This window comes from Delphinus delphis, chromosome 4 (genome assembly GCF_949987515.2).
Source record: "Delphinus delphis chromosome 4, mDelDel1.2, whole genome shotgun sequence".
In the NCBI taxonomy this organism is placed as follows: Eukaryota; Metazoa; Chordata; class Mammalia; order Artiodactyla; family Delphinidae; genus Delphinus; species Delphinus delphis.
Window position 1 is genome coordinate 94,201,301 of NC_082686.1, and position 27,457 is coordinate 94,228,757.

General features: G+C 38.5%; 1 protein-coding gene across 6 annotated transcripts in view; it reads right to left on the reverse strand.

The window, feature by feature from the left end:
- FNDC3B (fibronectin type III domain containing 3B) overlaps positions 1-27,457 on the reverse strand; it is a 358,288-nt gene that overhangs the window by 153,356 nt on the left and 177,475 nt on the right. For all 6 annotated transcript variants that reach the window (XM_060011135.1, XM_060011133.1, XM_060011137.2 and 3 more), the window contains exon 4: positions 16,019-16,095. In XM_060011135.1, the coding sequence (XP_059867118.1) occupies positions 16,019-16,095 (77 nt within the window). The remainder of the gene's footprint in view (positions 1-16,018; positions 16,096-27,457) is intronic.

Here is a 27,457-nt window from a genome sequence, read left to right on the forward strand (position 1 = left end):
TTCGAATTACAGTTTTCTCCAGATATATGTCCAGCAGTGGGATTGCTGGATCATATGGCAACTCTATTTTTAGTTTAAGGAACCTCCATACTGTTTTCCATAGTGGCTGCACCAATTTACATTCCCACCAACCGTGTAGGAGGGTTCCCTTTTCTACACACCCTCTCCAGCATTTGTTATTTACAGACTTTTTAATGATGGCCATTCTGACCAGTGTGAGGTGATACCTCTTTGTAGTTTTGATTTGCATTTCTCTAACAATTAGTGATGTTGAACATCTTTTCATGTGCCTATTGGCCATCTGTATGTCTTCTTTGGAGAAATGTCTGTTTAGGTCTTCTGCCCATTTTTTGATTGGGATTTTGTTTGTTTGTTGTTGTTGTTATTGAGTTGTATGAGCTGTGTGTATATTTTGGAAATTAAGCCCTTGTAGGTTGCATCATTTACAAATATTTTCTCCCCTTCCAGAGGTTGTCTTTTTGTTTTGTTTATAGTTTCCTTTGCTGTGCAAAAGTCTGATTAGGCCCCATTTGTTTATTTCAAGCATCTTCTATTTTGTCTAACACACAGAGCATGAATATGGTAGCGCATTTTTTATAATTTTAGTATAAATATGGGTTTTTCTTACCATCTCATATAAACATGCATTATTCTATAGTGTCTTCTTTCCCTCGGCCCTGCCACTAGCTATTAAGAAAAAAGTACGGCATATTCCAGATGTCCCTCTTTCATACAATCTTCTTTCAATCCCGTGCTAGACAATGGAAGGGCACATAAGCAAAGTATTTGTTTTCTAGAAGCTTACAACCTACATTATTTCAGTCAACGTAAAACTTCCAATGATCAAGCAGTCTGTACAGACTTGACTGAGGTAGTACAAGAAGAACAGGGATCTCACTAAATGTGAAGAACAACCCTGGGCTTGTAAACAGGGGTAGTTATGATGAAGAGAAATTACTTTCATTTCATCATATAGTTTCTGACTTGTTAAAGTGCTTAAAAAAAAAAGTTGGGCAAAAAGCACTAACAAAAGTAAGAATTCCAGTCAAGGGGGAAAAAAAAAACAAAAAAAAGAGATACAGAGCTGAAACATTATCTTTTTACTACTATATTTTATAAGAATAAATATGTCCACTAATTACAAACATTAATAAATCTGAAGTATAAATTACTATTCACCAAAAAATGGATTTCCAGTTAGAGAACTAAGTAGCTTCTTGAAACCGCAAACTGCCTGCATATATGAAGACTGTTTGATAGTCCCATATGTAATTATCTTAAATTATTCTGTGTTATTTGTGAAAGAAGTCTATTTACATGTACACGTGAGAGGGGATACTTTTGGAAACCTGCTCCTTAGCCAATCAAAGCCTACCTTATGACTAAAAATATTTTTATGAAATGAAATATTCTGAAATAATCAGAAACAAAAATCAAAAAATGTGTACCGAGTATTTTGTTTATTGTTCTTCCATAACACAAACTGTAGCATATTTAATTATCAAATGCAGTTTTGATCTATGTCTAAGGAAATTATGCCTATGTTCCTCCAAAGTCTGAGGAGCGATAATAACGCACAAAATAATAAGCAACTCAGGAAACGGTGGCAATAACATTCTTTAAAAAATACGGTTCATAAAGAAATATATTACTGTAGCAGAAGAATTCAGACATCAGCGAGAGTTCAGTCTAAAAATCCTGAGACAATAAAAATGTGCCTTTAGTCTTCATAAACGACCATGGAAAAGACAATTCATTTCCTTTTGGGGTGAATGAAATCGGGACAATGTCCAGAGGCAGACAAATCACCTGCACTCAATTCAACAACTATTTCCTGATACACACTATGAGCTGAGCACTGGATATTCAAAAGTGGGGAAAAAATAGGTGCTAAACATTAAGATTTGTCTCGCCTAAAAACAAAGAGAAAAATTAGCTTGAGTCCTAGTGAGTTCTGTTCAGAAATCTGAACAAAGTACTGTTTTATCAGAAATGAAAACCAAGTATTCTTCATCTAGATTTTTTTCTAGTCCTGTGACTCAACGGAACACTCACCTTCTCCAGAGAGCACAGATCCTTGGAAAACATCATTGTGCCAGGTCCTCAAGGCTGCCACCTGTTATGGACTGAATTATGTGTCCTCCTCCCTGCCCCGCACCAGTTCATATATTTATGTCCTAACCCGCAGTACCTCAGCATGTGACTGTATTTGGAGATAGGGCCCTTAATGAAGTAATTATGGTAAAATGAGGTCATATGGGTGGGTCTTAATCAGACATGACTGATATCCATATAAGAAAAGGAAATTAGGACACAGACAGGCAGAGGGAAGACCATGTGAGGACAGCAAAGGGAGAAGGCCATCAACAAGCCAATGAGAGAGGCCTTAAAAGAAACCAAACTGATAGCCTGAGGAACTGTGAGGAAGTAATTTCTGTTGTTTAAGCCGCCCAGTCTATGACACTTCGTTATGGTGGCCTTAGCAAATTAACACGCCACCTCTCAGAGCCTCCTATCTTAAGTTCTACCATTCTTGTCCGCTTAAAACAAAAACAAAAAACAAAGCAAACAACCCCCCCCCCCCCCCCGCACCGCAAAAACCGCAAAAAACCTCTCTTCAAAAAGTAATGCATTTATCCTCCTGGACTAAACCCAGCCACCTTCCTCTAGCTAAGGAAGAAAGCTTGATGGCAAACAGCAGTTAGTTTGAATCTTTATCACGTCCTTTTATTCTACTCAATAAGTATTTACTGAGGAACTTCTATGTGCCTAGTGTCCTCTGCTATCCTGTGGCTGATACACATGGATGAGAGGCTAGAAAATGAGGCACGAAAGATTAAACCGAGAGAATGTATGCCTTCCTTACACCAGTGTTTTTAGAAGTATGACCAAGAGAACTGCTGAAACAAAATGAGATAGCCTGGGGGCAACAGCAAGAGGGAGAGCTAATGGGAGCAGCAGGGAGGGAGAGGAGAAAGCAAGTCACAGCCAGTGCCTGTGGCCTGCCAGCTGCTTGTCACCTGTTACCTCATGTGACTTCCTTAACTACTGGAGAACTAGATATTAGCATCCCGTCGTACATGAGAAAACCAAGGCACAGCATGATGAAAATGTACAACTAGTTCAACTGCAGAACCAGATTTTCATTCTGGTCTATACTCCCAAGTTTTCATTATGTAAAGAATCATACAGGAGTTAGGTATGCTGCGAAATAAATATGTAAATAATGAACTGTTAGAAATAGGTTATTAAGAGATGTGAAAGGATTCAAGATACAAACAATATTTATTGAATACCTGCTGCTCTGCTTTAATATCTTCTACCTGAAATAAGGCAGCAGCATGTTAAGGTCCTGGAACAGTAACTGATACATAATAGATAAACCTTACCTGGCAATTACTACTATTACCACCTCACTAAATCTTCCCAACAACGCTGGGAGGCAAATACAGTTTCCCCCATTTGAGACAGAAAAGGAACGAAGCTCAGTAAAGTTAAGCTAACACTCACAAGGTCAGAGAGCTATGGGGGGAAGTGACGGGGGAGGGAGGCGGGGTGCAATTTTGAGTCCGAGAACTAAAGTGGACATCTTAAAAACACTTATGCTTTGATGATCCTTTCTCGTGTTAACCGAGAAGGTAGTTCTTCTCCTTATTGAACTGAAATGCTCCACAGGAATTTTAACGAAACTCCTCAGTTCCTAAAACTCTCTCCTTCTACTTCTTCTGGGCTGCAAACAACAAGAATCAAAAGAACTTCAATGGTAGGAGGCAAAAGAAAAATTTTAACAGGCTGCCCCAATGGCCAGTGATGATCCCAGATGTGGGCAGAACAGACTGCCTGTGGACACACGTGAGCCCGCGTGCATGCAGGTAGCGTGCAAATCTGGATTGCTTGAGTGAGCTGCTGCACACAGAAAACTGGGACCTAATGTGTTTGTGAAAGTTGGGCTCAGACTCACTTCCTAACTGTGGCCAACATACTTAAAAGAGGGCTCCCAGGCCATTCTGGTAAGGGAAGAAGTCTCAGCTAAAACTGAGCAGTGAACAAGGAGAAGAAAAGTCTGGGCAACATGAAACAGCTGCATGGACAGAGGGACGGGCAGGCAAACAGTCCAGGCTTCTGCCAGCCAGACTGGTGCTCACCTCTCCACCAGCATCTCTGTCCTGTAACGCAGATTACAGATCTGTGTCTCCCACCAACTCCAAGTCCCTCAAGACACCCGGGTACGCAGGGGGCTCTCAATATATGTTAGCTAACCAACAAATGAATGGAAAAGCAAGCAAAAAAAAAAATTTTTCTCTTTTAGATTTGATGTCTAGAAAAAGTTCTTAACACATTCTTTATCAGATTCAACCCACCCCATAACTCAGGTATATATCTTAGTTTAGACATCATACTCTAAAGTTTCAGAAAATCAATTCCAGATCTGTTATCCCTGACACTCTTATTTTAAATAAGTATGATTTTACTATAAGAAAGACACAGAAAATTTACACATTTCCTATATAAGTTTTACTTCAAATCCAAATGCAGTTGAGTGATTTTACTTTATTCTCACCAACCAGGAATAAAGAAGCATTATTTCTCACCTTTCCTTTCTGCACTGACTCCTCACTCTGCATTTTCTAATATAGTAAACAATACAAAAGAGGAAAAGCAAGTTTGTTCTTCACGGAGGGAGAGACTTAAAACGTACGGACTGTACTTTCCCCAGCCCAACCCCCTTTTTGCTCCTATGGATGGATGAAACTCCTCCCACCATCACCAAGTACCTTAGAAGAAAGAGAAAATGAGGATAAAGGAATATTCAAAGGGCAACCAAAGAATTACAGGAGCCAAGTAGTGATTCTATTTTACAGATGAAGTTAAGTTACTTGACTTAAAAACGAGGCAGAATTCAATGTATTTCTCAAATCTCCCGACTTACTTTTCTGTCCGTTCAAACTTAATAATCATAACTGTGGCTGAAAACATCAAATGTTACTTCTCAATCTCCTTTCTCTTCACATCTGTTACAGCCCAACACTGATGAAATACTATCTGCTCTTTCCAGTGTAACATTATCATGAATGGTCTGAGACAATAAACCCTCTAGGTTTAGGACCAGCTCCTCTTGCCGCATAGCATGGTTATTTTTGTAGCAGAATGGAAAAATAAATTATTGGTGACATTTCTGGGTTTCTAGAAGCCCTTTATATAATATCAAAGGATTATCCTGCAGAGTAGTTGCAGATTGATAATCAACATCCTCTCTGAATCAAGAAAAGAAAAAAAGTTCCTTGAAAATTCTAGCTACTTTTCTGAAACAGTTCTTGCCAATGATTAAGTAAACAACTAATTTCATATGCTTCACAGGTAACCAAACTTAAGGATTTAAGTAATAAGGTGATTCATGAATGAATAAAAATTCCCCAAACATTTTACCCACACACTCATTTATACCTAGAAACCTTAAATTTTCCATTGGTGCATAATTTTTAATGCACATGCCAACTTCAGGCAATGGCTAAGGTATAGAGTGACAAGGGAATGGTTAGATCCAGATAACAAATCTGAGGTTGCTAAATGGGGAATCCCAAGTTGAAGGTACTGATATGGCCCTTGTCTTCAGTATTTTAGAGCATGAACCTTACAGACAAACTTGTACAGAGGTGACCATACGACCCAGCAATCCCACTACTGGGCATATACCCTGAGAAAACCATAATTCAAAAAGAGACACGTATCACAATGTTCATGGCAGCTCTATTTACAATAGCCAGGACATGGAAACAACCTAAGTGTCCATCATCGGATGAATGGATAAAGAAGATGTGGCACATATATACAATGGAATATTACTCAGCCATAAAAAGAAATGAAATTGAGTTATTTGTAGTGAGGTGGATGGACCTAGAGTCTGTCATGCAGAGTGAAGTAAGTCAAAAAATGGTCATGAAGAACCTAGGGGCAAGACAGGAATAAAGACACAGACCTGCTAGAGAATGGACTTGAGGATATGGGGAGGTGGAAGGGTAAGCTGGGACAAAGTGAGAGAGTGGCATGGACATATATACACCACCAAACGTAAAATAGCTAGCTAGTAGGAAGCAGCCGCATAACACAGGGAGATCAGCTCCGTGCTTTGTGACCACCTAGAGGGGTGGGATAGGGAGGGTGGGAGGGAGGGAGACGCAAGAGGGAAGAGATATGGGAACATATGTATATGTATAACTGATTCACTTTGTTATAAAGCAGAAACTAGCACACCATTGTAAAGCGATTATACTGCAATAAAGATGTTAAAAAATAAATAAATGAAAAGAGGTGACCAGTATAAGGAGATACCCTCATAAATGGCAAGCCTCACTCTGGTGGCTTTATATGTACTAACACTTTTATACACAGAAAAACCACTCACACTTACATAAATCTTTAATCTGGAAAAAGGAGCACAACTAGGGCATATATAAATCAAATCAACTTTTAGTACTTTACTAAACAGACAGGGCTCTTTCCAGGCGACTGTCGAGTGATTTATAACTAAAACCACTGAAGGCTGGAGAGGAGTATGGAAACAAGTACATCTTCTGTGGTATCTCTTTTAATCCAACGTCTTGAGTAAGGTATGTAATGCTATATAGCTGAGGGGACATTAAGAAGGAAGCCCAGCAAGGTTTGAGACACATCTTATGAACCACAGAACTGGTGTTGGGTCCTCAGCTGGTGTCAGCTCCATTACCACATCTTGGCTACCCTAGCTTGAGGGGCAGAGAGGCCCTATTTAGAAAGAGCTAAGCAACTTAATAACGTATAAAGTGCTCGGCACATAACTCGCATAATACTCAGAAGATCCTCTAACATAGGCAACATCATAGTCCTAAATTCTGGATTAAGAATCTTCAGGAGCAATTAAGTAATTAACCTAAGGCCAACTAAATGGGTGACAAGATTCATACCCAAGTACTCTCACTAGAAATGCTGTGCCTTTTGTCATATTTTATTGTATATTACCAACCTAAATACCAAAAAGAACCACATCTGAAGATCAAAAATCAAATCTAATACTCCCCAGGATATGTACGGAGCATGAGAACATTGGACAAGTGAAAAGAGTTACATCCATAGAGTTTCAATTAATAAAATGGACCAAACAATTATTTCAGACTAGATGGAAATGCTGTTTTAAGGAACAGAATATTTGTTGGAAGATAAACAGTAAGTAGCAATCTGATGGTTTAATTTGTGCCAAACCGAGCTGCCTTTAAGATATTAATAACAAACAACAAGGTCCTACTGTATAGCGCAGGGAACTATATTCAATGTCCTGAGATAAATCATAATGGAAAAGAATGTTTTTAAAATGTGTATGTGTATATATATATATATATATATATATATATATATATATATATATATATATATATATAACTGAATCACTGTGCTGTACAGCAGAGATTAACACAACATTGTAAATCAACTGTTCAATTTTTAAAAAAGATATTAATAAAGCTATTAACAGCAGGAATCAACGGGAATAACTGTTGCTGTTCCTCCAGCACCTCTCCATTGACCAGCACAGAAGACACAGCCAATAACATCTTTTCAGTCCAGCTTCTCAGACACATATACATCCATGGAAACACAGGCAGGCTGTTCTAGATTGTGTCTATGAATTTTATATTTTACACTTAAAAATGCCATCAGTTTGGCAGTGGGTTCCATGGCACGAGAAAGGATTAAGAATCTGTGCTGTTGATAATCAGATATTTATTACAAAGCAAAACAACTGTAAGTCCAAGTTTGTAAACCTGATGAGTTTCAAAGAGTGTGTAGGAATATAACCACTTAACTTTGGTTCAGTTTTGTGCTCAAAGGTTGGGCAAATGTGATTTTCTAAGAAAAGTTGTTACATATGACAAAAGTGGGTTACTAATTTAGAAAGACAGACTACAATAATTGTGTGATAAAATCATATAATGTAATGTGCATAATTTAATCCTTATCAATGATTCAGAAGTCATTTCTAGATGTGACATCTTCTCAATATTATTACTATGAAAATCAACTATCAAATCAACTATCATTTTTCTGTAGAAGTGAAGAATAGCATTCTACTCAATAGAATGCTAAATCCCAAAAAAGTGTGCCCCACTGTTTTGGTAATGATTGCTTATGGAAACTTACTTATATTCTCTCTTGGTCTCCTTCTTAAGGAGCAGTATGAACAGTATAGGAGAATCCTCTAATTTTAGATTAGAAAAGAACCTCAGAGATCCTCAAACACTTTCCTTTGCCCTCCTCCCTCCACAAGATAAAAATGACTCCAAAAGTCAGCCAAATTTTAATAAATGCCTAGTATGTGCTTGACACCTTTCAAGGAACTAGAGATACAGTGTTGAACAGGACACATATTTCATCCTGCTAATCCTGTGTTCTATTAGGTCACAATGCCAGGATCGTAGAAACAAAGGAAAGAAATCCAAGAGAAAATGCAGAACAGGGAGACAGAGGACTCAGAAAGAGAAAACTTGCACAATGCTTTGAGGGGAGGGTACATCTCTTTAATTTACCATCGCCAACCTTGTCTGTAATCGCTCCTCAGACAAAATAAGCCATAAAATGAAAATAAAGTTATTGTAAATCTGATGATGATACAAACTAAAACAGAATGGGTACGTAAGTCCTCTGCTCTTTTCCACAGAAGCTCCCAACACCCATGCACACACTGTGTGCACACACACTGTTCACTGTGAAACATCTTCCTAACTTCCTATAGAAAAGTCAATTTTTCCAGAGGATTTAGAGTTTTGAAAGAGATTCCAATTTTCTTATTATTGGCCGCCAAATGGGTCTGATTCTTGGTCTACCCAGGCACAGGGCAATGCCCCATGTTCCTTCCTGCTCATCATTTCTACAACGTTGAAGGTTGAAGCACAGCATTAGTTTAACACCAGGTTGTAATTACCAAAGGGAAGCAGTTGAAGCTAATGCTCATAGCTCAGCCGACCTGGTTGAACAAAGTGTAGAAAAGCATTCCACGGCTTCCACCTAACAGGTCCCATTGTTTCTCCACAGGGCTCTGATTTCTGGCCAACTCTTAAAACAAGCCTCACTGGAGAATGATCAACCAAACCAAAATTTAAACATGTTTTTAAATAGATTTTTTGTCTCTCCCCGGTCAAGAGAAATGGAATATATATAATTTCAACAGGTATTTACCCATTAACTAATCCCAAAACAACGGAATGGGTTAAAGTGTGTACTTCTGCTATAACAACAGAAACACTTATTTTGACTCTGAAGTTTTTAGGTTACATCAATTAACCTGGAAAAAGAAGAATGGTTTCTCAAATGATGGAACATTAACTTGGATGTTTCACTTTGTCTCTTCATATGCTTTTTAAATCTGGGGGTCTACATGAAACCTTTCCCTGTAACTTTTGAAAATGTTTCATAAATTACTATGGAAGCATGGAACATAAAACTCAAGGCATCTGCTTAAGAAATTTTTATATATAAATTCTTCAAAAGTTAATGATGAGGTTAAAAAAATTTAAGAAAAACCAGGGAAGTATACAATGAAAGGAAAAATTTGCTTCATATGGCATGATCTCAATGTGTATTGAGGAGGCAAATTCTGCCAAACTTTCACTGAAATTGTTCTAACAGGCCTCTTCATTCTAATAGCTACCACGTAGTGAATGCCCACTGTGGCGTACACACCTTACATAGCATTTCTCTTAATTCTTCCCTCTGCCACATCAGGTAGGCATTCACCTATGTGGCAAGAGTTTGTAAAAGCTACACGGAAGTAGCCATGGTGGAATACGAAGGCAAAAGCCTTTTCAAGTGATGTCCATGTTCTTCCTAGCTTGCCCTCTTTTCCCACAGCTTCAACCCTAATGACACTAATAGATGCTTCTACATAATGGAAATAATGGTGATAAGTGGATAAGGCTAAATTAAATTCCCTCTCACCTAAATCCACTTTCTCACAGGTGGGGGGAAAAAAAACCCCACAAAAACTTAGCCTGTATTTTCTCTCAAGTTGAAAATGTCAGATCGCATTTTCCTCAAACCTCCCCCAGCCTCCCACCAAAAAGTAAAGCACAAAACACACACTCACACTACAACAAAGAAAAGCTTACTATCTCAGAGAAGGTTCCACTGTTCTCCTGCCCTAGTCTACACTATCTCTAAAGCCCACAGGGTCAGTCCTTCCCAAACTAAGAAAACACAGGCTGTGCTGTTGACAGTGAGTCACAGCAGAGCTGTCTCAACTCCACGTTTGTCTTTCTATAAGATCATCTGCTCATTACTAACATTGGTATTTTGTCAACTTGATCAAGTTTATCAATTTATCTTTCAAGCACTTATAGCTACTGAAGTATGGAATGAATGCTACAACCAAGAAATTCCCCACTGACTCGGTTTAGAGTGACTGTAATGCCTTTAATCATTTACTTGCCTCTCTCTTCAATTTTCTTACAATAATGTACCATCTCATGTATGAGTAGCTAGGATTTTAGTATTAGAGATGCACAAGTAGACACACCACACATCCACACTCACACTGTCAAAAAGCAATGTAACATGAAGTAAATACAGTTAATCCTTGAACAAGGTGGGCGTCAGGGGCACCGACCCGCCTCACAGTCAAAAGTCCACAAATAACTTATAATCAGCTCTCCTTATCTGTAGCTCCTCATCCATGGACTCAACCAACCACGCATCGTGTAGTACTGAGTAGTTAGTACTGAAAAAAATCCACGTATAAGTGGACCTGCGCAGTTTCAACTCATGTTCTTCAAGGGTCAACTGTATATCCATCAAAGTAGGCTCTGTCACTGACTTAGAGATCACATCATAGTGGGAAAAAGGTCAGTGAGTTCAGAAATGCCTGGGTTGCAATCCTGGTTCAACTCAGGGCCTTAGCTTCCTCGTATGTAAAGTTAGGATGGTGAAAACCAGACACGTAAATAAAGCATTTAGCAGAGTGCACAGCATACGCAGTAGTTATTACCACCATCAACACAGGCACCGAGACAGGCTGGGCCATTTTTCCCAGCTGTGCCACTGTTTGCTGATTAATAGTTAGGACTAGTCACTATCTTTCCCTCCCTCCTCTTTTGTAATAGCTTTATTGAGGTGTAATTTACATACCGCAAAATCCATTCTTTTAAAGTGTCTGATTCAGTTGGTTCTTAGTATATTCAGAGTTGAGTGACCATTACCACTATTTATTTCCAGAACACTGTCATCACCCCCAAAAGAATACCATACCACTAGCAGCAACTCCCTAATACTCTCTCCCCCAGCCCCCGGCAACAACTAATACATTATCAGTGTCTATGCATTTGCCTGTTCTGAACATGATATATAAATGGAATGACACTGTATATGGCTTTTGTGTCTGGCTTCTTTCACTTAGCACAATATTTTCAAGGTTCATCCACTTTTTAGCATGTATAAGTACTTCATTCCTTCTTATGGCTGAATAATGGTCCATTTTATGGATATATCACAACATGTTTATCCATTCATAGGCTGATGGACATTTGGGTTGTTTCCACATTGGGGTTATTATGAATAGTGCTGCTATGAATATTCATGTACAAGCTTTTTTTGTGTATAAACATATGTTTTCTCTCCTCTTGGGTATTTACCTAGTAGTGGAATAGCAGAGTCACATGGTAAATGACTCTCTATTTAACCATTTGAGGAAATGCCAGACTATCTTCCAAAGCAGCTGTACCATTTTACATTACCACAGGCAGCGTATGAGGGTTCCAACTGTTCCACATCCTTGCCAACACTTGTTCCTACTTGTCTCTTTGACTAAAGCCATCCTAGTGTGTGTGAAGTATACTGCGCTGTGGTTTTGATTTCATTTCCCTGATGGTTAAGTGATGTTCACCATCTTTTCATGTACTATTTGGCCATTTGTACATTGTTTCTGGAGAATGTCTATTCTGATCCTTTGCCCATATTTAAACTGGGTTGTTTGTCTTTTTATTCTTGAGCTGTTAAGATTTCCTTATATATTCTAGATACAAGTCCCTTCTAAAATATATGATTTGCGTACATTTTCTCCCAATCTATGAGTTCTCTTTTCATTTTGTCGATGGTACCTTGGAAGCGCAAAAAGTTGTAATCTGGATGAAGTCAAATTTATCTGTTTTCTTCTTTTCCTGCTTGTGCTTTTGGTGTCATATCTAAGATTCCATTGCCTAATCCGAGGTTACAAAATTTTACTCCTAGAGTTATACAGTTTTAGTTCTTACATCTATGATCCATTTTGAGTTAATTTTTGTATATGGTGTGAGGTAGAGGTCCAACTTCATTCTGTTGCATCTGGATACCCAGTTGTCCCTGCACTATTTGTTGAAGAGACTATTCCTTCCTCTACTGAACTATCTTGGCACTTCTCTCTCTTAAATCCACATTCAGAGTATTTCATTCCTTGCAGGTATACATCACTCTGATCTTGCTAATTTTCCAGCTATCAGGCATATTACTGCTCTACTTGAACCTGCAAATCTTTGAACCAAACCTACGAATCTATCCTGTATTTACTTTATTTCAGGTTGGCCAATCACTTACATTTAAAAGCACTTATCAAGTACCTACTATGTACCAGGCAGTATTCTAAATTCTCAGATATAATCCCAATGAAGCACTAAGATTCTTGGGGATGGTTATAAAATGCATTGTGTTTCATGACAGAGATGGGGACAAAGTACCAAAGATGCTGGAAAAAAACAAAAACAAAAACAAAACAAAAACAACCATCTCTGTGTTAGAGGTTCTAAAGTGGTCACATTGAGGAGAGGTATTTGCATAGAAGAATTATTGAACTGTCAGACAAAGAAGGGCTCTAGAGTTCTCCAAGAAGAGAGAAATAATGGGCACAAAAGTATGAAGTTGAGAAAAAGCCAGCGGACAGAGGTTTAAGGTGTAGCAATGTGGGGCAATAGGAAAAGGTGACTCTCAAAAGGAGGACAGGGTTGAATATTAAGAATCCATATACTACAACAGAGACCTTTAACTGTACCGCTACACAATGTACACCCAACTCTAGATCTGAACAAGGAAGCCACATGTATTTGAGGAAAAGGACTGTGGGGTTAAGGTGTAAACTGTATTGCATAGGGACAGACTAGTATTGGGCATTCTCACATATGTCTAGCCAGGAGGGGGATTTTTTTTTAAGTGATTATTTCTTCCCACAACTGCATAACAAAAATGTATTTTGCTCCTTCATAAGTCTCCTAAGACATTTTATACTTGGTTCCAACCTTCTTCATTCCTTTCAAGTGTGTATACGGTCAGCCTTAAAGAAGATGTTGTACCTCTTCAGGTTCTCAATTTTCTTCATTATAATAATCACTTTTACTTAAGACACTTCACTGTCAAATATCATTCAAGTTTTAATGCTACCACTGAAGGTTATTTAACTCTGGGCCCATCTTCTGAGCAGACAGCTCAGTCTAAAAAGAGTTGAATACGTGCCTTACAGACTGCTTCTTGTTCTTTTTCAATTTGGAGTCCAACTTATTCCATTTTTACTATTCTTCAATTATCTTCTAGCACTTTCTGCCATAATTCTGAGTTCAGAAAGTGTTTCACTATGCTTCCATTATCAGCTTTATGAAAGTAAGTTTACAGTTCTGTTTTTCCTCTTTCTACTTAGATTTTCTATAGAAGTTTTTCAGAATCAGAAATACACCACGATCTAAAAGTTTCTATTTTTCCTAGGAATCCTAATAAATGTTTGGCAGTTAATACAATCACAGCAACACCACTAGCAATAAAAAGCACATTACAGCTTCTCTCCACTAGAATGTTCAATTTTTAACTGGTATTCCTAAATGGGCATTTAGCATAAAAGGAGGTGTTATTTCAGCCATCACAATGGTGAGAACTGTACTCTGGTTCAAGGGAATGAAACACTTCCTCAAATAAATGAGTGGGAGACATAATGGAATTCTACATTCCTTGTTCTTTTCTGTTTATTGACCGGTGACGTGAATGTGATCCACCATCGTGTGTCCTGGCTGGAAGGGCTTGCTCTGCACCCTTTTCTCCTTCAGTGATCCTTATTTACAAAGACTTGTGTAAAACAAGCCATTTACTTGCAACAGGGGGAAGATGGGCCAACATTCTGGCTCCTCCAAAAAACAAAGATGTCAAATTGGCTCACATAAAAGAACGATGGAAAAAATGAAATTATAGTGGCTGCACTATGCCTTAGACAGTGAAGAAATGGATAAGTTTTTACATCAGAGAAGGATAAATCTTCTTTGATTCCTGCCTGCACTTCAGCAATTTTCCTATGTAGCTGCCAATTTTTTCACCCCAGCAAAATCACTGAAAATGAAAATTACAGATTTTTAAACCATTTTAAAAGCAGACAGAGAGAGAAAGAAAAAAATATCTGGAAGACTATAATCCAAAAAATGTTAACACAAAGATTATCGTCTTCTGTGGGTAGTAAAATTACAAATATTTTCTTTTTTTCTACTCTTCTGCCTTCTCAGATTTTTTCCAACGAATATAAGATGCCATTATAATCAGAAAAAAAGTACAATAGTGGCAGAAAGAGAGAAAAACAGTTGGTTAGTTAGGTATTTGGGGAGGAAGTAGTGCAGGGAGAGTTCAAGTTGTTTTAGGAACTGAGGACAAAAAACAAAAGTATATACAGATGCCCATGTTTCAGGCACCCTGAAGACTTTAAACCTTATCCAGGAATAGGAGTACAACTTTATCCTTTAACTTTTTTTTTTAATCTTTCCAACACACCTCTGAAATTGCTGCTACTACTTTTTTTGGGGGCGGGGGCGAACTGAGAGGCTGTGGGATCTTAGTTCCCTGACCAGGGATTGAACCCGCAACCTCTGCAGTGAAAGCGCCGAGTCCTACCCACTGGACCGCCAGGGAAGTCCTGCTACTACGTTTTTTTTGTTTTATTTTGGTTTTTTGTTTTTTTTTTTTTTTTTTAGGTACGCGGGCCTCACACTGCTGTGGCCCCTCCTGTTGCGGAGCACAGGCTCTGGACGCGCAGACTCAGCGGCCATGGCTCACGGGCCCAGCCACTCCGCGGCATGTGGGATCTTCCCGGACCGAGACACGAACCCGTGTCCCCTGCATCGGCAGGCAGACTCTCAACCACCGCACCACCAGGGAAGCCCCCCTGCTACTACTGTTTTTTTTTTCAGGTTTTAAAACTTTTTATTTGCATATTAAAAAAATTGTGCATTCCAATAATTAAAATCATTTGAACAACAACAACAAAAAAAATGGCACTGATTAAACTGCATTTTACAGCCCGCAGGACACCCTGGACCAGCTTGCTCTTTACTCTAGATTTCACTGTCGTCCCATCCAGCCTCCTTCACCAACATGCAAGTTCTTTTCCTTCCCTGCCAGCCAGACAGGCGGCCTGCTACTACTTTTTTAAACAGCTATTGCTTTTTTTTTTTTTTTACTTAAGAAATAATCCAATTTCAGAGAAATTAAGTACAAACAGCGAAGTTCTCACATCATATTCAGTAATTTATCAAGCCCAAGTCATGCCACATTACAGAAAAATGGGACTCCTATAACAGAAGGCAGACCCTATTTATGTTAACTATATGTCTCCTTTGATATGTTTTACTAATTAAGTCTACAAGTTTTTTTTTTCTAGCAAACTGTGGTACAGATAGAAGGAAGTCTCTAAAGGCAGTAGACTCAATGAAGGAACCACCATCAAATGGTCAAGTGTGAAACCCACCTCAGAGGAGGGCAGCCTGGTAACCCTGCTGTGTTTCCCTCCCGCTGACTTTCTGGCACATCAAGCAGCAAGATTCAGGAAGGACCATGTGGTGCCACACAAACAAAAATCAAAAACTAAAACAGGAAAACAAGAAAACCCCACAACTCTAGCATTATCCTAACTAAATTAATCCTGGAATAAGGTTTTGAGGCCATATTTTGTTTTGGAATAATGACAGTGCCCATAGTGAGTAGAGAAGTCTATTAAATGGTTTACCTGTGAAATATAACCTGGAGGCACATGGATGGGAGGAATGGATCCATTGGGTGACATCATGGGAACTTCAGCAGGCCCTAAAAGAGGCAAGAGTAAGATATTAACAACTGAAGAAATATACATTATTCAAACTAATCATTGGTATTTTAAAATAATATCAAAACTGAAGAGAATCACTGACTATTTTCTCTTCAGTAATTGGTACCTCGTGCCTTAGACGTGAAATCACAAATGAAAAGGAATTCTCCAGCTGCATAAGTTAAGGGGGTGGGGGTAGGAGAACAGCTATGAGCCTCTTTTTTTTTTTTAATATTGTTTTTTGGCTGCGCTGGGTCTTCGTTGCTGTGCGCAGGCTTTCTCTAGCTGCGGCGAGCGGGGCTATTCTTCGTTGTGGTGCGCAGGTATCTCATTGCAGTGGCTTCTCTTGTTGCGGAGCACGGGCTCTAGGCACACGGGCTTCAGGAGTTGCGGCACACGGGCTTCAGGAGTTGCAGCATGCGGGCTCAGTAGTTGCGGCACGCAGGCTCAGTAGTTGCGGCACGCAGACTCTAGGGTGCACAGGTTTCAGAGGTTGTGGCGCTCGGGCTCAGTAGTTGTGGCTCACGAGCTCTAGAGCACAGGCTCGTTAGTTGTACAGGCACAAGCACAGCAGGGGCTTAGTTGCTCCACGGCATGTGGGATCTTCCCTGACCAAGGATCGAACCTGTGTCCCTGGCACTGGCAGGCAGATTCTCAACCCCTGCGCCACCAGGGAAGTCCCTATGAGCATCTTTATAAATATTTAATGATTCCCAAAGCCTCAAGTTCCATAAATTAAGGCTGCTCAGTTAAAAGTAGTCTAACAAAGTAGGGCAAAAAGTTTCCTTTTTTCCCTTTAAAAGAATGTATTATCAATATATGCTTAAGTAAATAAATTTTTAATGCGTTTATCTCCTCTGGTTTAAAAAGCTCCTATAGACTTTGGGTTTATAATTTTCATTTCGATTATTATTTTCAATAAGTTACTGTAACATGCCATTAATTTGACATAGAAGAAACCTTTAAAATACTCCAAACCAACTGAATTTGACAAGTCTCTTATAAGGCAGGGGGTAAAAACATTTAAAACTAGACACTATTAGGAATACTCATACCAAATTTACTTGGATTATTTCAAAGTAAAGCATTCAATTAACAAGGTTAGTTTCAAAATATTAAATTCAACAAATGTTAATCGCATGTCTAAGGAAACAATGAAAGGCAAGGCAAAGCTCAGTTACCTAAGACACAGTTTGAGTTAATATTTAATTACAAGGAAACTGATTGTCATAACATCAAAATCAACTTCTGACACCCTTCCAAAGATCCTACGACTAAATGGTTTCCCTGGAAGTATAAGGACCACAGGTCACTGGTTTTCAGTTTGACAGGTGGCTCCCCTATTTAGCAACCCAGGTCCCAAATGTCAATCCAAAGCTGTGTTTCTAGTCTTGAGATGCGACTTCCTGGCTCCAAGTGCCCTGTGTTGTTTATTTGCTTTCTCCTGATGTGTGTTGTGCTGCCGGCAATGAAAATTGCTCTGCTGTAACAAAAACCAAGAAAAATACAACACTTTTCTTGGCAAAAGAAGACAGACCCTGCCACCCAGTGCTGCGCTTACACATAAGCACAATGCATCTTTCACCTCACAGTACAATCCAATGTTACAACTACTTCTCAGGAAAAGTGTGGAGGGACAGAGATGCTGGGGTGCCCATCCAAAGGTCTACAAGTATAGGAAAAGCATATAGGAGAAGCAGAGAAAAGATCTGAATATTCATGTAACATTCCACACGACTAGAGTTGCTGCAACTTCATGGACAATATGCCAAAGTACTAAACTATCTGATAATCTCTGAACACATACAAAATACCACAGTAGTCTCTCACATAGTAACACACTGGTAATCAGTTAAAGAATCAGTTAAAGAAAAGGATGACAATGCCATAAGAATGGATAATTCCACGATCCCACTGTATTTTTAAGTACGATTCCAACTAATACATCCAACAATCACTGAAGGCACTTTCCAAATTCACCTTCCAAATCCATCTTTCTCATCAGCTTTAGCATTTTTGCCACAGCCATTGAGACATTTAGGTGTTTACTAAATATTTCTATTTGAATTGATTCACTTAAAAATCATAGACAACTATTTCACTCTTAGCCTGAGTACTATCTTTGAAATCCAAGGGTCAATGCACTCAGCTCTATAAGCAGGCATTAAGAGCGTGGCCTCTGCCTGGTTTCATTTCCCACCTCACTATTCACACTGGTTGTGTGACGCTGGACAATTCACTTAGCCTTTCTATGCCTCACTTGTCAGTAAGAATAACAATCCCTACCTCATAGGTTTGTGTTTAAAGACTACATGTAAAAGCATTTAGGGCAGTGCATGGCATAATAATCACTCATCAAAATGTTAGCAATCTTTACAATTTTTCTCTTTTTTTATTTATAGTTTTTTGTTTTTTCCTGTTCTTTCATTACAGTTACATTTTAAGCACTATTTTTTAACAGTACATGTCCCTGTAACACAGTCAACACGCATACTCTTTGTACAATACTGACTTATGAGGCAAACCTTCCTCATCAGATAAATAGCAAATATTTCACAGTGCAGAGTGTGAACAGAAATGCTACCACTTCAATAAAGTATTACTTTTTAATCACCAAAATGTATACCAGGCAAACAGTCTCTTAACCCCAGGCATGACCCCTAAAACTGTTAAAGCCATTTGTATAAAATGCTTTAAAGAATGCAGGACAAGTAAATGATTTACAGCCAGAAAATGTTTTCTTCCTGGCCTTGGTTTCAAAAGTAGCCAAATGACTTTAACATGCTTGTTCCCCCTTTCTCTTGTCACTGTCATCAAAACCCTTTCAAAAAGCCTTGCGAAATATACAGTAATGGTTTCTGAAACTCAGCTCTGCCCTAGAACCCTAAGGTTTCTCTCCTTTCTGAAATAAACCATTGCATACACAGGCATTCAGGAGTTTAAAAGCCAGGAAAATAAAATCCCTTTCACAATGGTGGTATGAGAAAAGTTATTGTCTCCCTAAATACTTATCTCCCAATCAGTGAGTTTATGCCTCTGCTCAACAGTTTGTGTTTGAGAACCTCCTGATACTATTATAATTCTTCCCTAATTAAAACACAAACTTCTCTTCCTAAACTTTTAGGACTACTAGATTCCTTTTGATTTTTAATCGATAATCTCGTGACACAGAAGACTGAAAGGATATAGCCCTGAGAATATGTGGAAAATGGTTCTCTTCTTGTTCAAACCACCAACACCGGATATGTGAGGGGTAAAAAAGGCACACAATCTCCCCACACTAACTTCCTTTCTGACTGTATTGGGAAACCATCCATCTATTAAACTTTTTGGAAAAAAAACTTTTTAAATCTCTTAAGATATCTGGAAACTTCTTTATTAAACACTCTTCTTACATAAAGGTAGGTCTACGCAAATATACATACACATAGATTAAATAATTTGAACACAAACATACACTTCCAAACTACTTCAGATTTTTTTTTTTTTGAGAAACTAAATAAGAAGCTCAGCTAGAGACCACATGAACTCTTCCACAGACAGATGAAAGATGTCACACGTACAATTTCTAGAACTGGAACTAGAATGTTTGCTAAAACCCAAGTAATTCTATGAAAAAAATGCCTTGGGAAATTTGATCAATTTCAGGCTGTGACTTCAACAGTCAAGAACCACCCCCCCTTTTTTTCTTTTTTCTTTTTTTAACATCTTTATTGGAGTATAATTGCTTTACAATGGTGTGTTAGTTTCTGCTGTATAACAAAGTGAGTCAGCTATACGCATACATATATCCCCATATCCCCTCCCTCTCATCTCCCTCCCACCCTCCCTATCCCACCCCTAGGTGGTCACAAAGCACCAAGCTGATCTCCCTGTGCTATGCTGCTGCTTCCCACTAGCTATTTTATATTTGGTAGTGTATATAAGTCCATGCCACTCTCTCACTTCGTCCCAGCTTACCCCTCCCCTTCCCCCTCCCCGTGTCCTCAAGTCCATTCTCTAACTCTGCGTCTTTATCTCTGTCCTGCCCCTAGGTTCATGTGAACCCTTTTTTTTCTAGATTCCATATATATGTGTTAGCATATGGTATTTGTTTTTCTCTTTCTGACTTACTTCACTCTGTATGACAGACTCTAGGTCCATCCACCTCACTACAAATAACTCAATTTCGTTTCTTTTTATGGCTGAGTAATATTCCATTGTATATACGTGCCACATCTTCTTTATCCATTCATCTGTCGATGGACACTTAGGTTGCTCCCATCTCCTGGCTACTGTAAATAGTGCTGCAATGAACACTCCCTTTTTTTTTCATTGAACAAGATGTGAGACACAAACAAGAACTATGATCAGTTTATAGTCATTAAAAAATTTAACCACAATATGCAAGTACATGGTCTAACATCTTAAAAGTCTGCTAGCATTTGTTAATGAATTGATTTTTCATTTACTTACAGCAAACTGTGAACAAGAAAGGTTGGAGAGCGGCTTAATTATTCAACCAACAGTAATTCATGCAATGATCCTACAACAATCCTTATTCTCACATCAAAGAGACTGAAGGAGAGTCCAGCAATGTTGTATTTCTAGGGACACATAACTCATGGAGAGCTTCTAAGCCCCTGCCATGGCTGTACGACCATTCTGCTTCACTCTGTGCTTCTTCCCTGCTACCAGGGATCCCCCCCAGAGCCCACACGTGTAGATACCCCTTGCTCTGATACTATATTCAGAATATTCACCCATCCTGGGAGAAGAGTTAACTAGATTGACTCGAGGAGAATGTACAAATGAGGTTCAGACATCTGAAAGTGGTGGAAAATGGGAATCCAGAGTATATATTATCATTTAAATTAGTCTCAGAAATAGATTAGGTATAAATAATTAATTACACCACAATTTTGACATTTTGAAATGGTATTTTTTATAAACTGAATATTTGCCAGTAGGTAAACAAGTAGTGAATAAGTAGAATGTTATGATTGTAATTGTCCATAAACTGGTACTTGTGTGTCCAAATGGCTACTTTCAACAACAGCCATTAGTAGCAATAAATCACATTCTTAGCTTATTAACAAATATTATTTTGTTCAAAGAGGATGAAAAGGGTGGCGGGGGGGGAAGGATGTAAGAGGACTGAGATCACAACACAGCAAGATAAAGGAAAGCTAATGAGAAAAATAAAGCAAGGGCAAAACACTGATATGATAAAATCCAATGAACCCTATTTAAAAAAATAAAAAGACACCTGAGTCTTTCTAAATAGCCAAAAGATAATTTCTTGCTCGTTGAAGTAGTCATATGGATAAGGCCACAGCTAATAGGTAACCAGATAATTATGGTGAAAGCACTTATCAAAACAAACGGTCTAAATAAAAGTACACTGCGGGCTTCCCTGGTGGCGCAGTGGTTAAGAATCCGCCTGCCAATGCAGGGGACACAGGTTGGAGCCCTGGTCCGGGAAGATCCCACATGCTGCGGAGGAACTAAGCCCGTGCGCCACAACTACTGAGCCTGCACTCTAGAGCCCGTGAGCCACCTGAGCTCACATGCCACAACTACTGAAGCCCATGCTCTACAACAAGAGAAGCCACCACAATGAGGAGCCCGCACACAGCAATGAAGACCCAACGCAGCCAAAAATAAATAAATTAAAAAAAAAAAAAAGTACACTTGCGCTGTTTGCCAAGGGTCTAAGACTGAATACAAAATGTGAGGTCTTCTGGTGAACCTTATGAATGTCTAATAATGAATCTCCAGTTATTCACAGTGATTCAAGACATGTAGACGAGCGAAGAGATTATGTAGGCACTTTGGGGAACACTGATTTTTTTAAAGCTATTCAACACTAATTAATCCCACAAGAGAACTAAAAGGAATACAAAGGTAATAAAATAAAGCACAGGTTCTAACCTAAGCTTAAACTCTAGTGCAGTGGTTCTTAAACTTTAGTGTGCATCAAAATCATCCAGAGGGTTTCTGAAAATCCAGATTGCTGAACTCCACTTCCCATAGTTTCAGAATCAGAAGACTGGGGGTGGGTCTTAAGAGCTAGCATTTCTAACGAGTTCTCAGGTGATAACCTCTGACTTAGTAGGTTAAAAGACAATAAGCATACACAGCAAACATGACACTCAATGGTTAAGAAACTGAAAGCTTTCCCTCTAACATGAGGAACAAGACAAGGATGCCTACTTTCACCACCAGTATCGACATTGTACCAGAAGTCTTAGCTAGAACAACGGGGCAAAAAAAGAAAAAGAAACAGAAAAGGCATCCAAATTGGAAAGGAAGAAGTAAAATTATATTTGCAGAAGACATAATCCTATATATAGAAAATCCCAAAGATTCCATACACAAAAAACTATTAGAGCTAAAAAACGAATTCAGTGAATTTACAGGGTACAAGAGCAATGCATAAGTCAATTGTGTTTCTATGCACCAGCAATGAACAATCTGAAAAGGAAATTAAGAACACAATTCTATTTATGACAGTATCCAAAAGAATAAAATACCTAGGAAAAAATTTAATCAAGGGGGTGAAAGATTTATGCACTTAAATTACAAAACACTGCTGAAAGAAATTAAAGAAGACCTAAATAAATGGAACTTAAGAACACCTAAACAAAGACACGGAATGGAAGACTTAATATTGTTAAGATGGCAATACCGCTCAAAGCGATCTACTGAGTCAATGTAATCTCTACCAAAATTCCAACGGTCTTTTTGGCAGAAGTGGAAAAGCCAACCCTCAAATTCATATGAAATTGCAAGAGGCCCCAAACAGACAAAAAGAATCAACTTGGACCCCTACCTGACATCATATACAAAAATTAACTCATCATAGATCTAAATATAAAAGCTAAAACCATAAAACCCTTAGAAGAAAACATGGGTATATATTTCATGGGCATCTGTCAATGGATTCTTAAACGTGACACCAAAACCACAAGCAACAAAAGAAAAAAAATAGAGTGGACTTCATAAAAATTAAAAACTTTTGTGCAAAGGACATTATTAACAAAGTGAAAAGACAACCTATAAAATAGGGAAAAAATATTTACAAACTCGGTAACTGATAAGGAACTAGTATCCCAAATATATATATATTGATAATTGTCACGACTCAACAAAAAGACAAACAACCTAATTTTTAAAACGGGTAAATGGTTTAAATAGACATCTTACCAAAGAAGACATACAAACAGCCAACAAACATATGAGAAGATGCTCACAACATCGTTAGTCATTAGGGAAACACAAATCAAAACCACAATGAGGTACCACTTCACACCCCCTACAATGCCTATTCTCAGAAAAATGGAAAATAAGTGTTGGTGAGGATGTGGAAAAACTGGAACCCTTGTACAATTGCTGGTAGTGATGTAAAATGATACAGCTGTTGTGGAAAACAGTTTGGCTCTTCCTCAAAAAGTTAATCAGGAAAGTACCATTATGACCCACCAATATCACTCCTAGGTATAATATACCCAGAAGGATTGAAAACTGGGATGCAAACAAATACATGTACACACACGTTCACAGCATCACTATTCACAATAGCCAAAAGATGCAAACAGCCAAAATGTCTATTAGGGGATGAATGGGTAAATACAATGTGACATAATACACACAGGCAATATTACTCAGCCATAAAAAGAAATGACGTACTGATACATGCTACAAGGTTGAAAACGTTACGCTAAGTGAGAGAAGCCAGACACAAAAGGTCACATATTGTGTGATTCCATGTATATGAAATATCCAGAATAAATAAATCAACAGAAATGAAACTCAGATTTGTGGTTTCCAAGGGCTGAGGGATGGGAGGGATTTGGGAAGCAACTGCTTAATAGATGCAGGGTTTCCTTTTGGGGTGATGAAAATGTTTTAGAACTAGAAAGAAGTAGGGATTGCGTAACACCGTAAATATACTAAATTGCCAATGAATTAAGATAGTTAATTTTATCTAATTAATAATGTTAATAGTTAATGTTATGTGTATTTCACCTCAATAAAAATATTTTTTTAAAGAAATGATGAGCACATAACCAAAGAACTATAAGATAGTAAAACTGGGGTTACTAATAAACTACCAAAAAGCAACTGAACATAAACTTCCTAGAGCACATCTTCATTCCTCATACATTAATTTCTGGGAGGATGCTATTTCTAGACACTGTGCTATGCAAAAAGCCAGTAAAGTGCACTCTCTGTCCTCAAAGCACTCACAGTCTAATTACGGGGAACAGATATATAAACAAACACACACAAGGATGCACTTCAGGCACTGTCTAAATTTAGCAAGATTTTAAATGATTATCATCCTATGGACACATTAGTAATTACAGAAATGAGCTGTTAGAAGGCCCTTAGGAGTTAGTAGAGGGCTCACTATTTTACAACTAAAGAAACTGAGGCCCAGAAGCAAACTGAGAAGCTGGCAGGTGATGGAACAACAGGGTCTAGAAGTCAGTTTTTCTAGTTTTCAGCCCAATGTGGTTTCCTTCAGCAGTAAGTTTTGTTGTTTCTTAAAATGCTGCTGCAAAGTCATTTTCTCTCACGGTGTAATTTCCACATAGAGCCAGGTATAGATGGCACGTTTCTCTGGCTCAGATATATTGGTCTCTCCAAACTGTAACTACTTCTTCCCAAAGGCATCCTGCCAGAGAGGAAACAAACTGGGAAGAGCAGAATCTGAGCAGTGCAAAGAACAAAAGTTTTGGAGCTAGCGAGGCCTGGGCTTGAATGTGAGCTCCACCACTTTCTAGCATGACCTTGGGCTAGTTACTTAAACTCTCTCTGACTGATCAGCACTTTTCTGACCTACAAAAAGGGATGACAAGAGCTAATTTCAAGGGTTGTTCTGAGGACTGGAAGTTGTAATAATGCATATAGGGTCCAGCACAGTACCGTGTCAAATAATGGTATTTAAAAAACAACTCCAACATTGTGCCACGAAGAAAAATACTGTATGAACAAAGAGGTTAATAGAGACTAAGCATTTATCAGAGAGACAAATGAAGAGTTATATACTTTCTCAAATGAGCAAGTCAGTTGTTTTGTCCTTCACAATTTTTCCCTCTAAAAATGTGTTTCCATCTTGTACCTTCAAAATAATATTCTCCTTTTAAAAATACAATGCGGGCTTCCCTGGTGACGCAGGGGTTGAGAGTCCGCCTGCCAATGCAGGGGACACGGGTTCGTGCCCCGGTCCGGGAAGATCCCACATGCCGCGGAGCGGCTAGGCCCGTGAGCCATGGCCGCTGAGCCTGCGCGTCCAGAGCCTGTGCTCCGCAACGGGAGAGGCCACAACAGTGAGAGGCCCGCGTACCGCAAAAAAAAAAAAATATATATATATATATATATATATATATATTGCATTCGAGATATATGAATTATGATTTAAAAACAAGGAACAAATTTTTAAAAAAGGAAAAGACGGCTGCTTTCCCATAGTTGTCTACTTTCCCATATCTAATACTAGCCCTCTACCTCTCCCAAAACCACCTGTTATCTTTTCCTAATTTCTAGGAAACCTTAGAAAATTGGGTATGCCTAACTTTCTAAATGTCTGGACAGCTCTAAATCAAAGGATCAGCCCTTGTTTTCTGAAAGCCAATCGTCTACATCTCTCTGACATTGGCTTTATTACAAGAATTTCTAGTCTGGCTCAGCTATTGTCCTTAAAAGTAGCAAGTGACCGTAACAACAAATTGCCCAATGATGACTAAAATATTCCTGTTGAAGTCTTCCTGAAGTAAACCACTACCAAGAACCAAAAGTGAGCTGCCGATAGAACTCATAAATAATGGGTCACCACCATCTTATCATTTAACCATTTAAAAACACAAGAAGGTGCTACTTTAGTTAAATATGTTATACCATTTTTGAAATGCAAGTCGTTTCTTTCCAAATATTCCTCTTCGAACTTGTTCTGCTACTTAGCTGTTATAAGGGCATCAGGAGTAGAGCAAGAGTTTAATTCTCACATAAGACTAAACTTCATCAATCCCAATTTTCCTTAATTTCAAAAAAATTGAGATATCTACCCATGTTATCAAGTTGTTTTTAGGCTTAAATGTTAATAAAATCTGTATACTTACTGAGTGATTATAGAGTGCTTTTCTTATATTAGTTAATATTTTATTGCATTCAATTCAATAAACATTTATTGTACAAGATGCTGTAAGGTATTAAAAGCCACACAGAAGATTCGACAACAGAAACGTTACTAACAAACTACTACATAAATAAGCAGCAATTGTTTTATTAGCGGCCAAGAGCTCTGGAGCTGGACAATAAAAATCATCCACGGGGTGGGTAGAAGGAGCATATTTAACACTTCCAGTGACTGACAGTGAATGGTAAAGGAAGTGAATCCATTCACAACAGGCATGATGCCTAACGCAGTTTTAAAAAGAACTTGATTTAAATTCAGGCCTACAGGAATACAAGCTCTAAGACTGTCAAAGATATTAGGTACCATGAGAGAGGCCAGTGATAGAGCCTTCGACTCCTGATTTTAGAGCTCTTGGTTGTTGCTTTGTTCAGTTCAACAAACCTTTGCTGAACCCGGTCTAGCTGCCAGACCTGGCACAGGATGCCAAGGACACAATGACATTGAAGAGAACAAGCATTTCTGCTCTTAATTATGGAGAGAATGGCATGCAGAATGAGTAATGCACAGGTGCATAGAGTGCGGGGCGGAGGGGGAAACCCAGCTTTGTGTCCTGCTTTGGGCCTGAGGTTTCTGCGACAGACACTGTGTGTCTCGGCATGGAGTCAGGCACATAGTCCAGACATCTCAAGCAGCATGAGCATTTGGTAAGAGTCTAGTCTAGCAATAGAAGTGATTAAACAATTAGGTAGGAGGCCTATGAAAAATGGTTCCAAAAGTTCATCTTTGGAAAAAACAAAACACAAGACAGTGAGTTCACAGATACAGCCTGATGTTGAAGCTGGACCTCCCGAGGTCTCAGGGCCCTGCTCTTCATGTTAAATTTATCACCCTCTTCAAATCTGGACCATAACTTAACCAGTCCACAAAATGAAAAACATTCAGTGTCACCCTTCCAGTTAAACTTATCTAAATGAACACTAAGACTCAGTCTGTCTTTGTTTGATTTTTAATGTCAGATAATCCATGGATTTGCTTATTTATACTTAAACTAGGACCTTATAAACTTCAAAGCTCTGAGGAATGACACAAACACAACTCAGTAATACTGAGAATGAGCTTCTGATATTTTACCAAAAAAAGTCCCTGCAAATACTAGCAGCAAAATTAAAATAAAGTCATCAAAAGGGCATTCACTTCAAAGCCTTTTAAAGCAAATCTTTCCTAGCATGCTTTCTCTA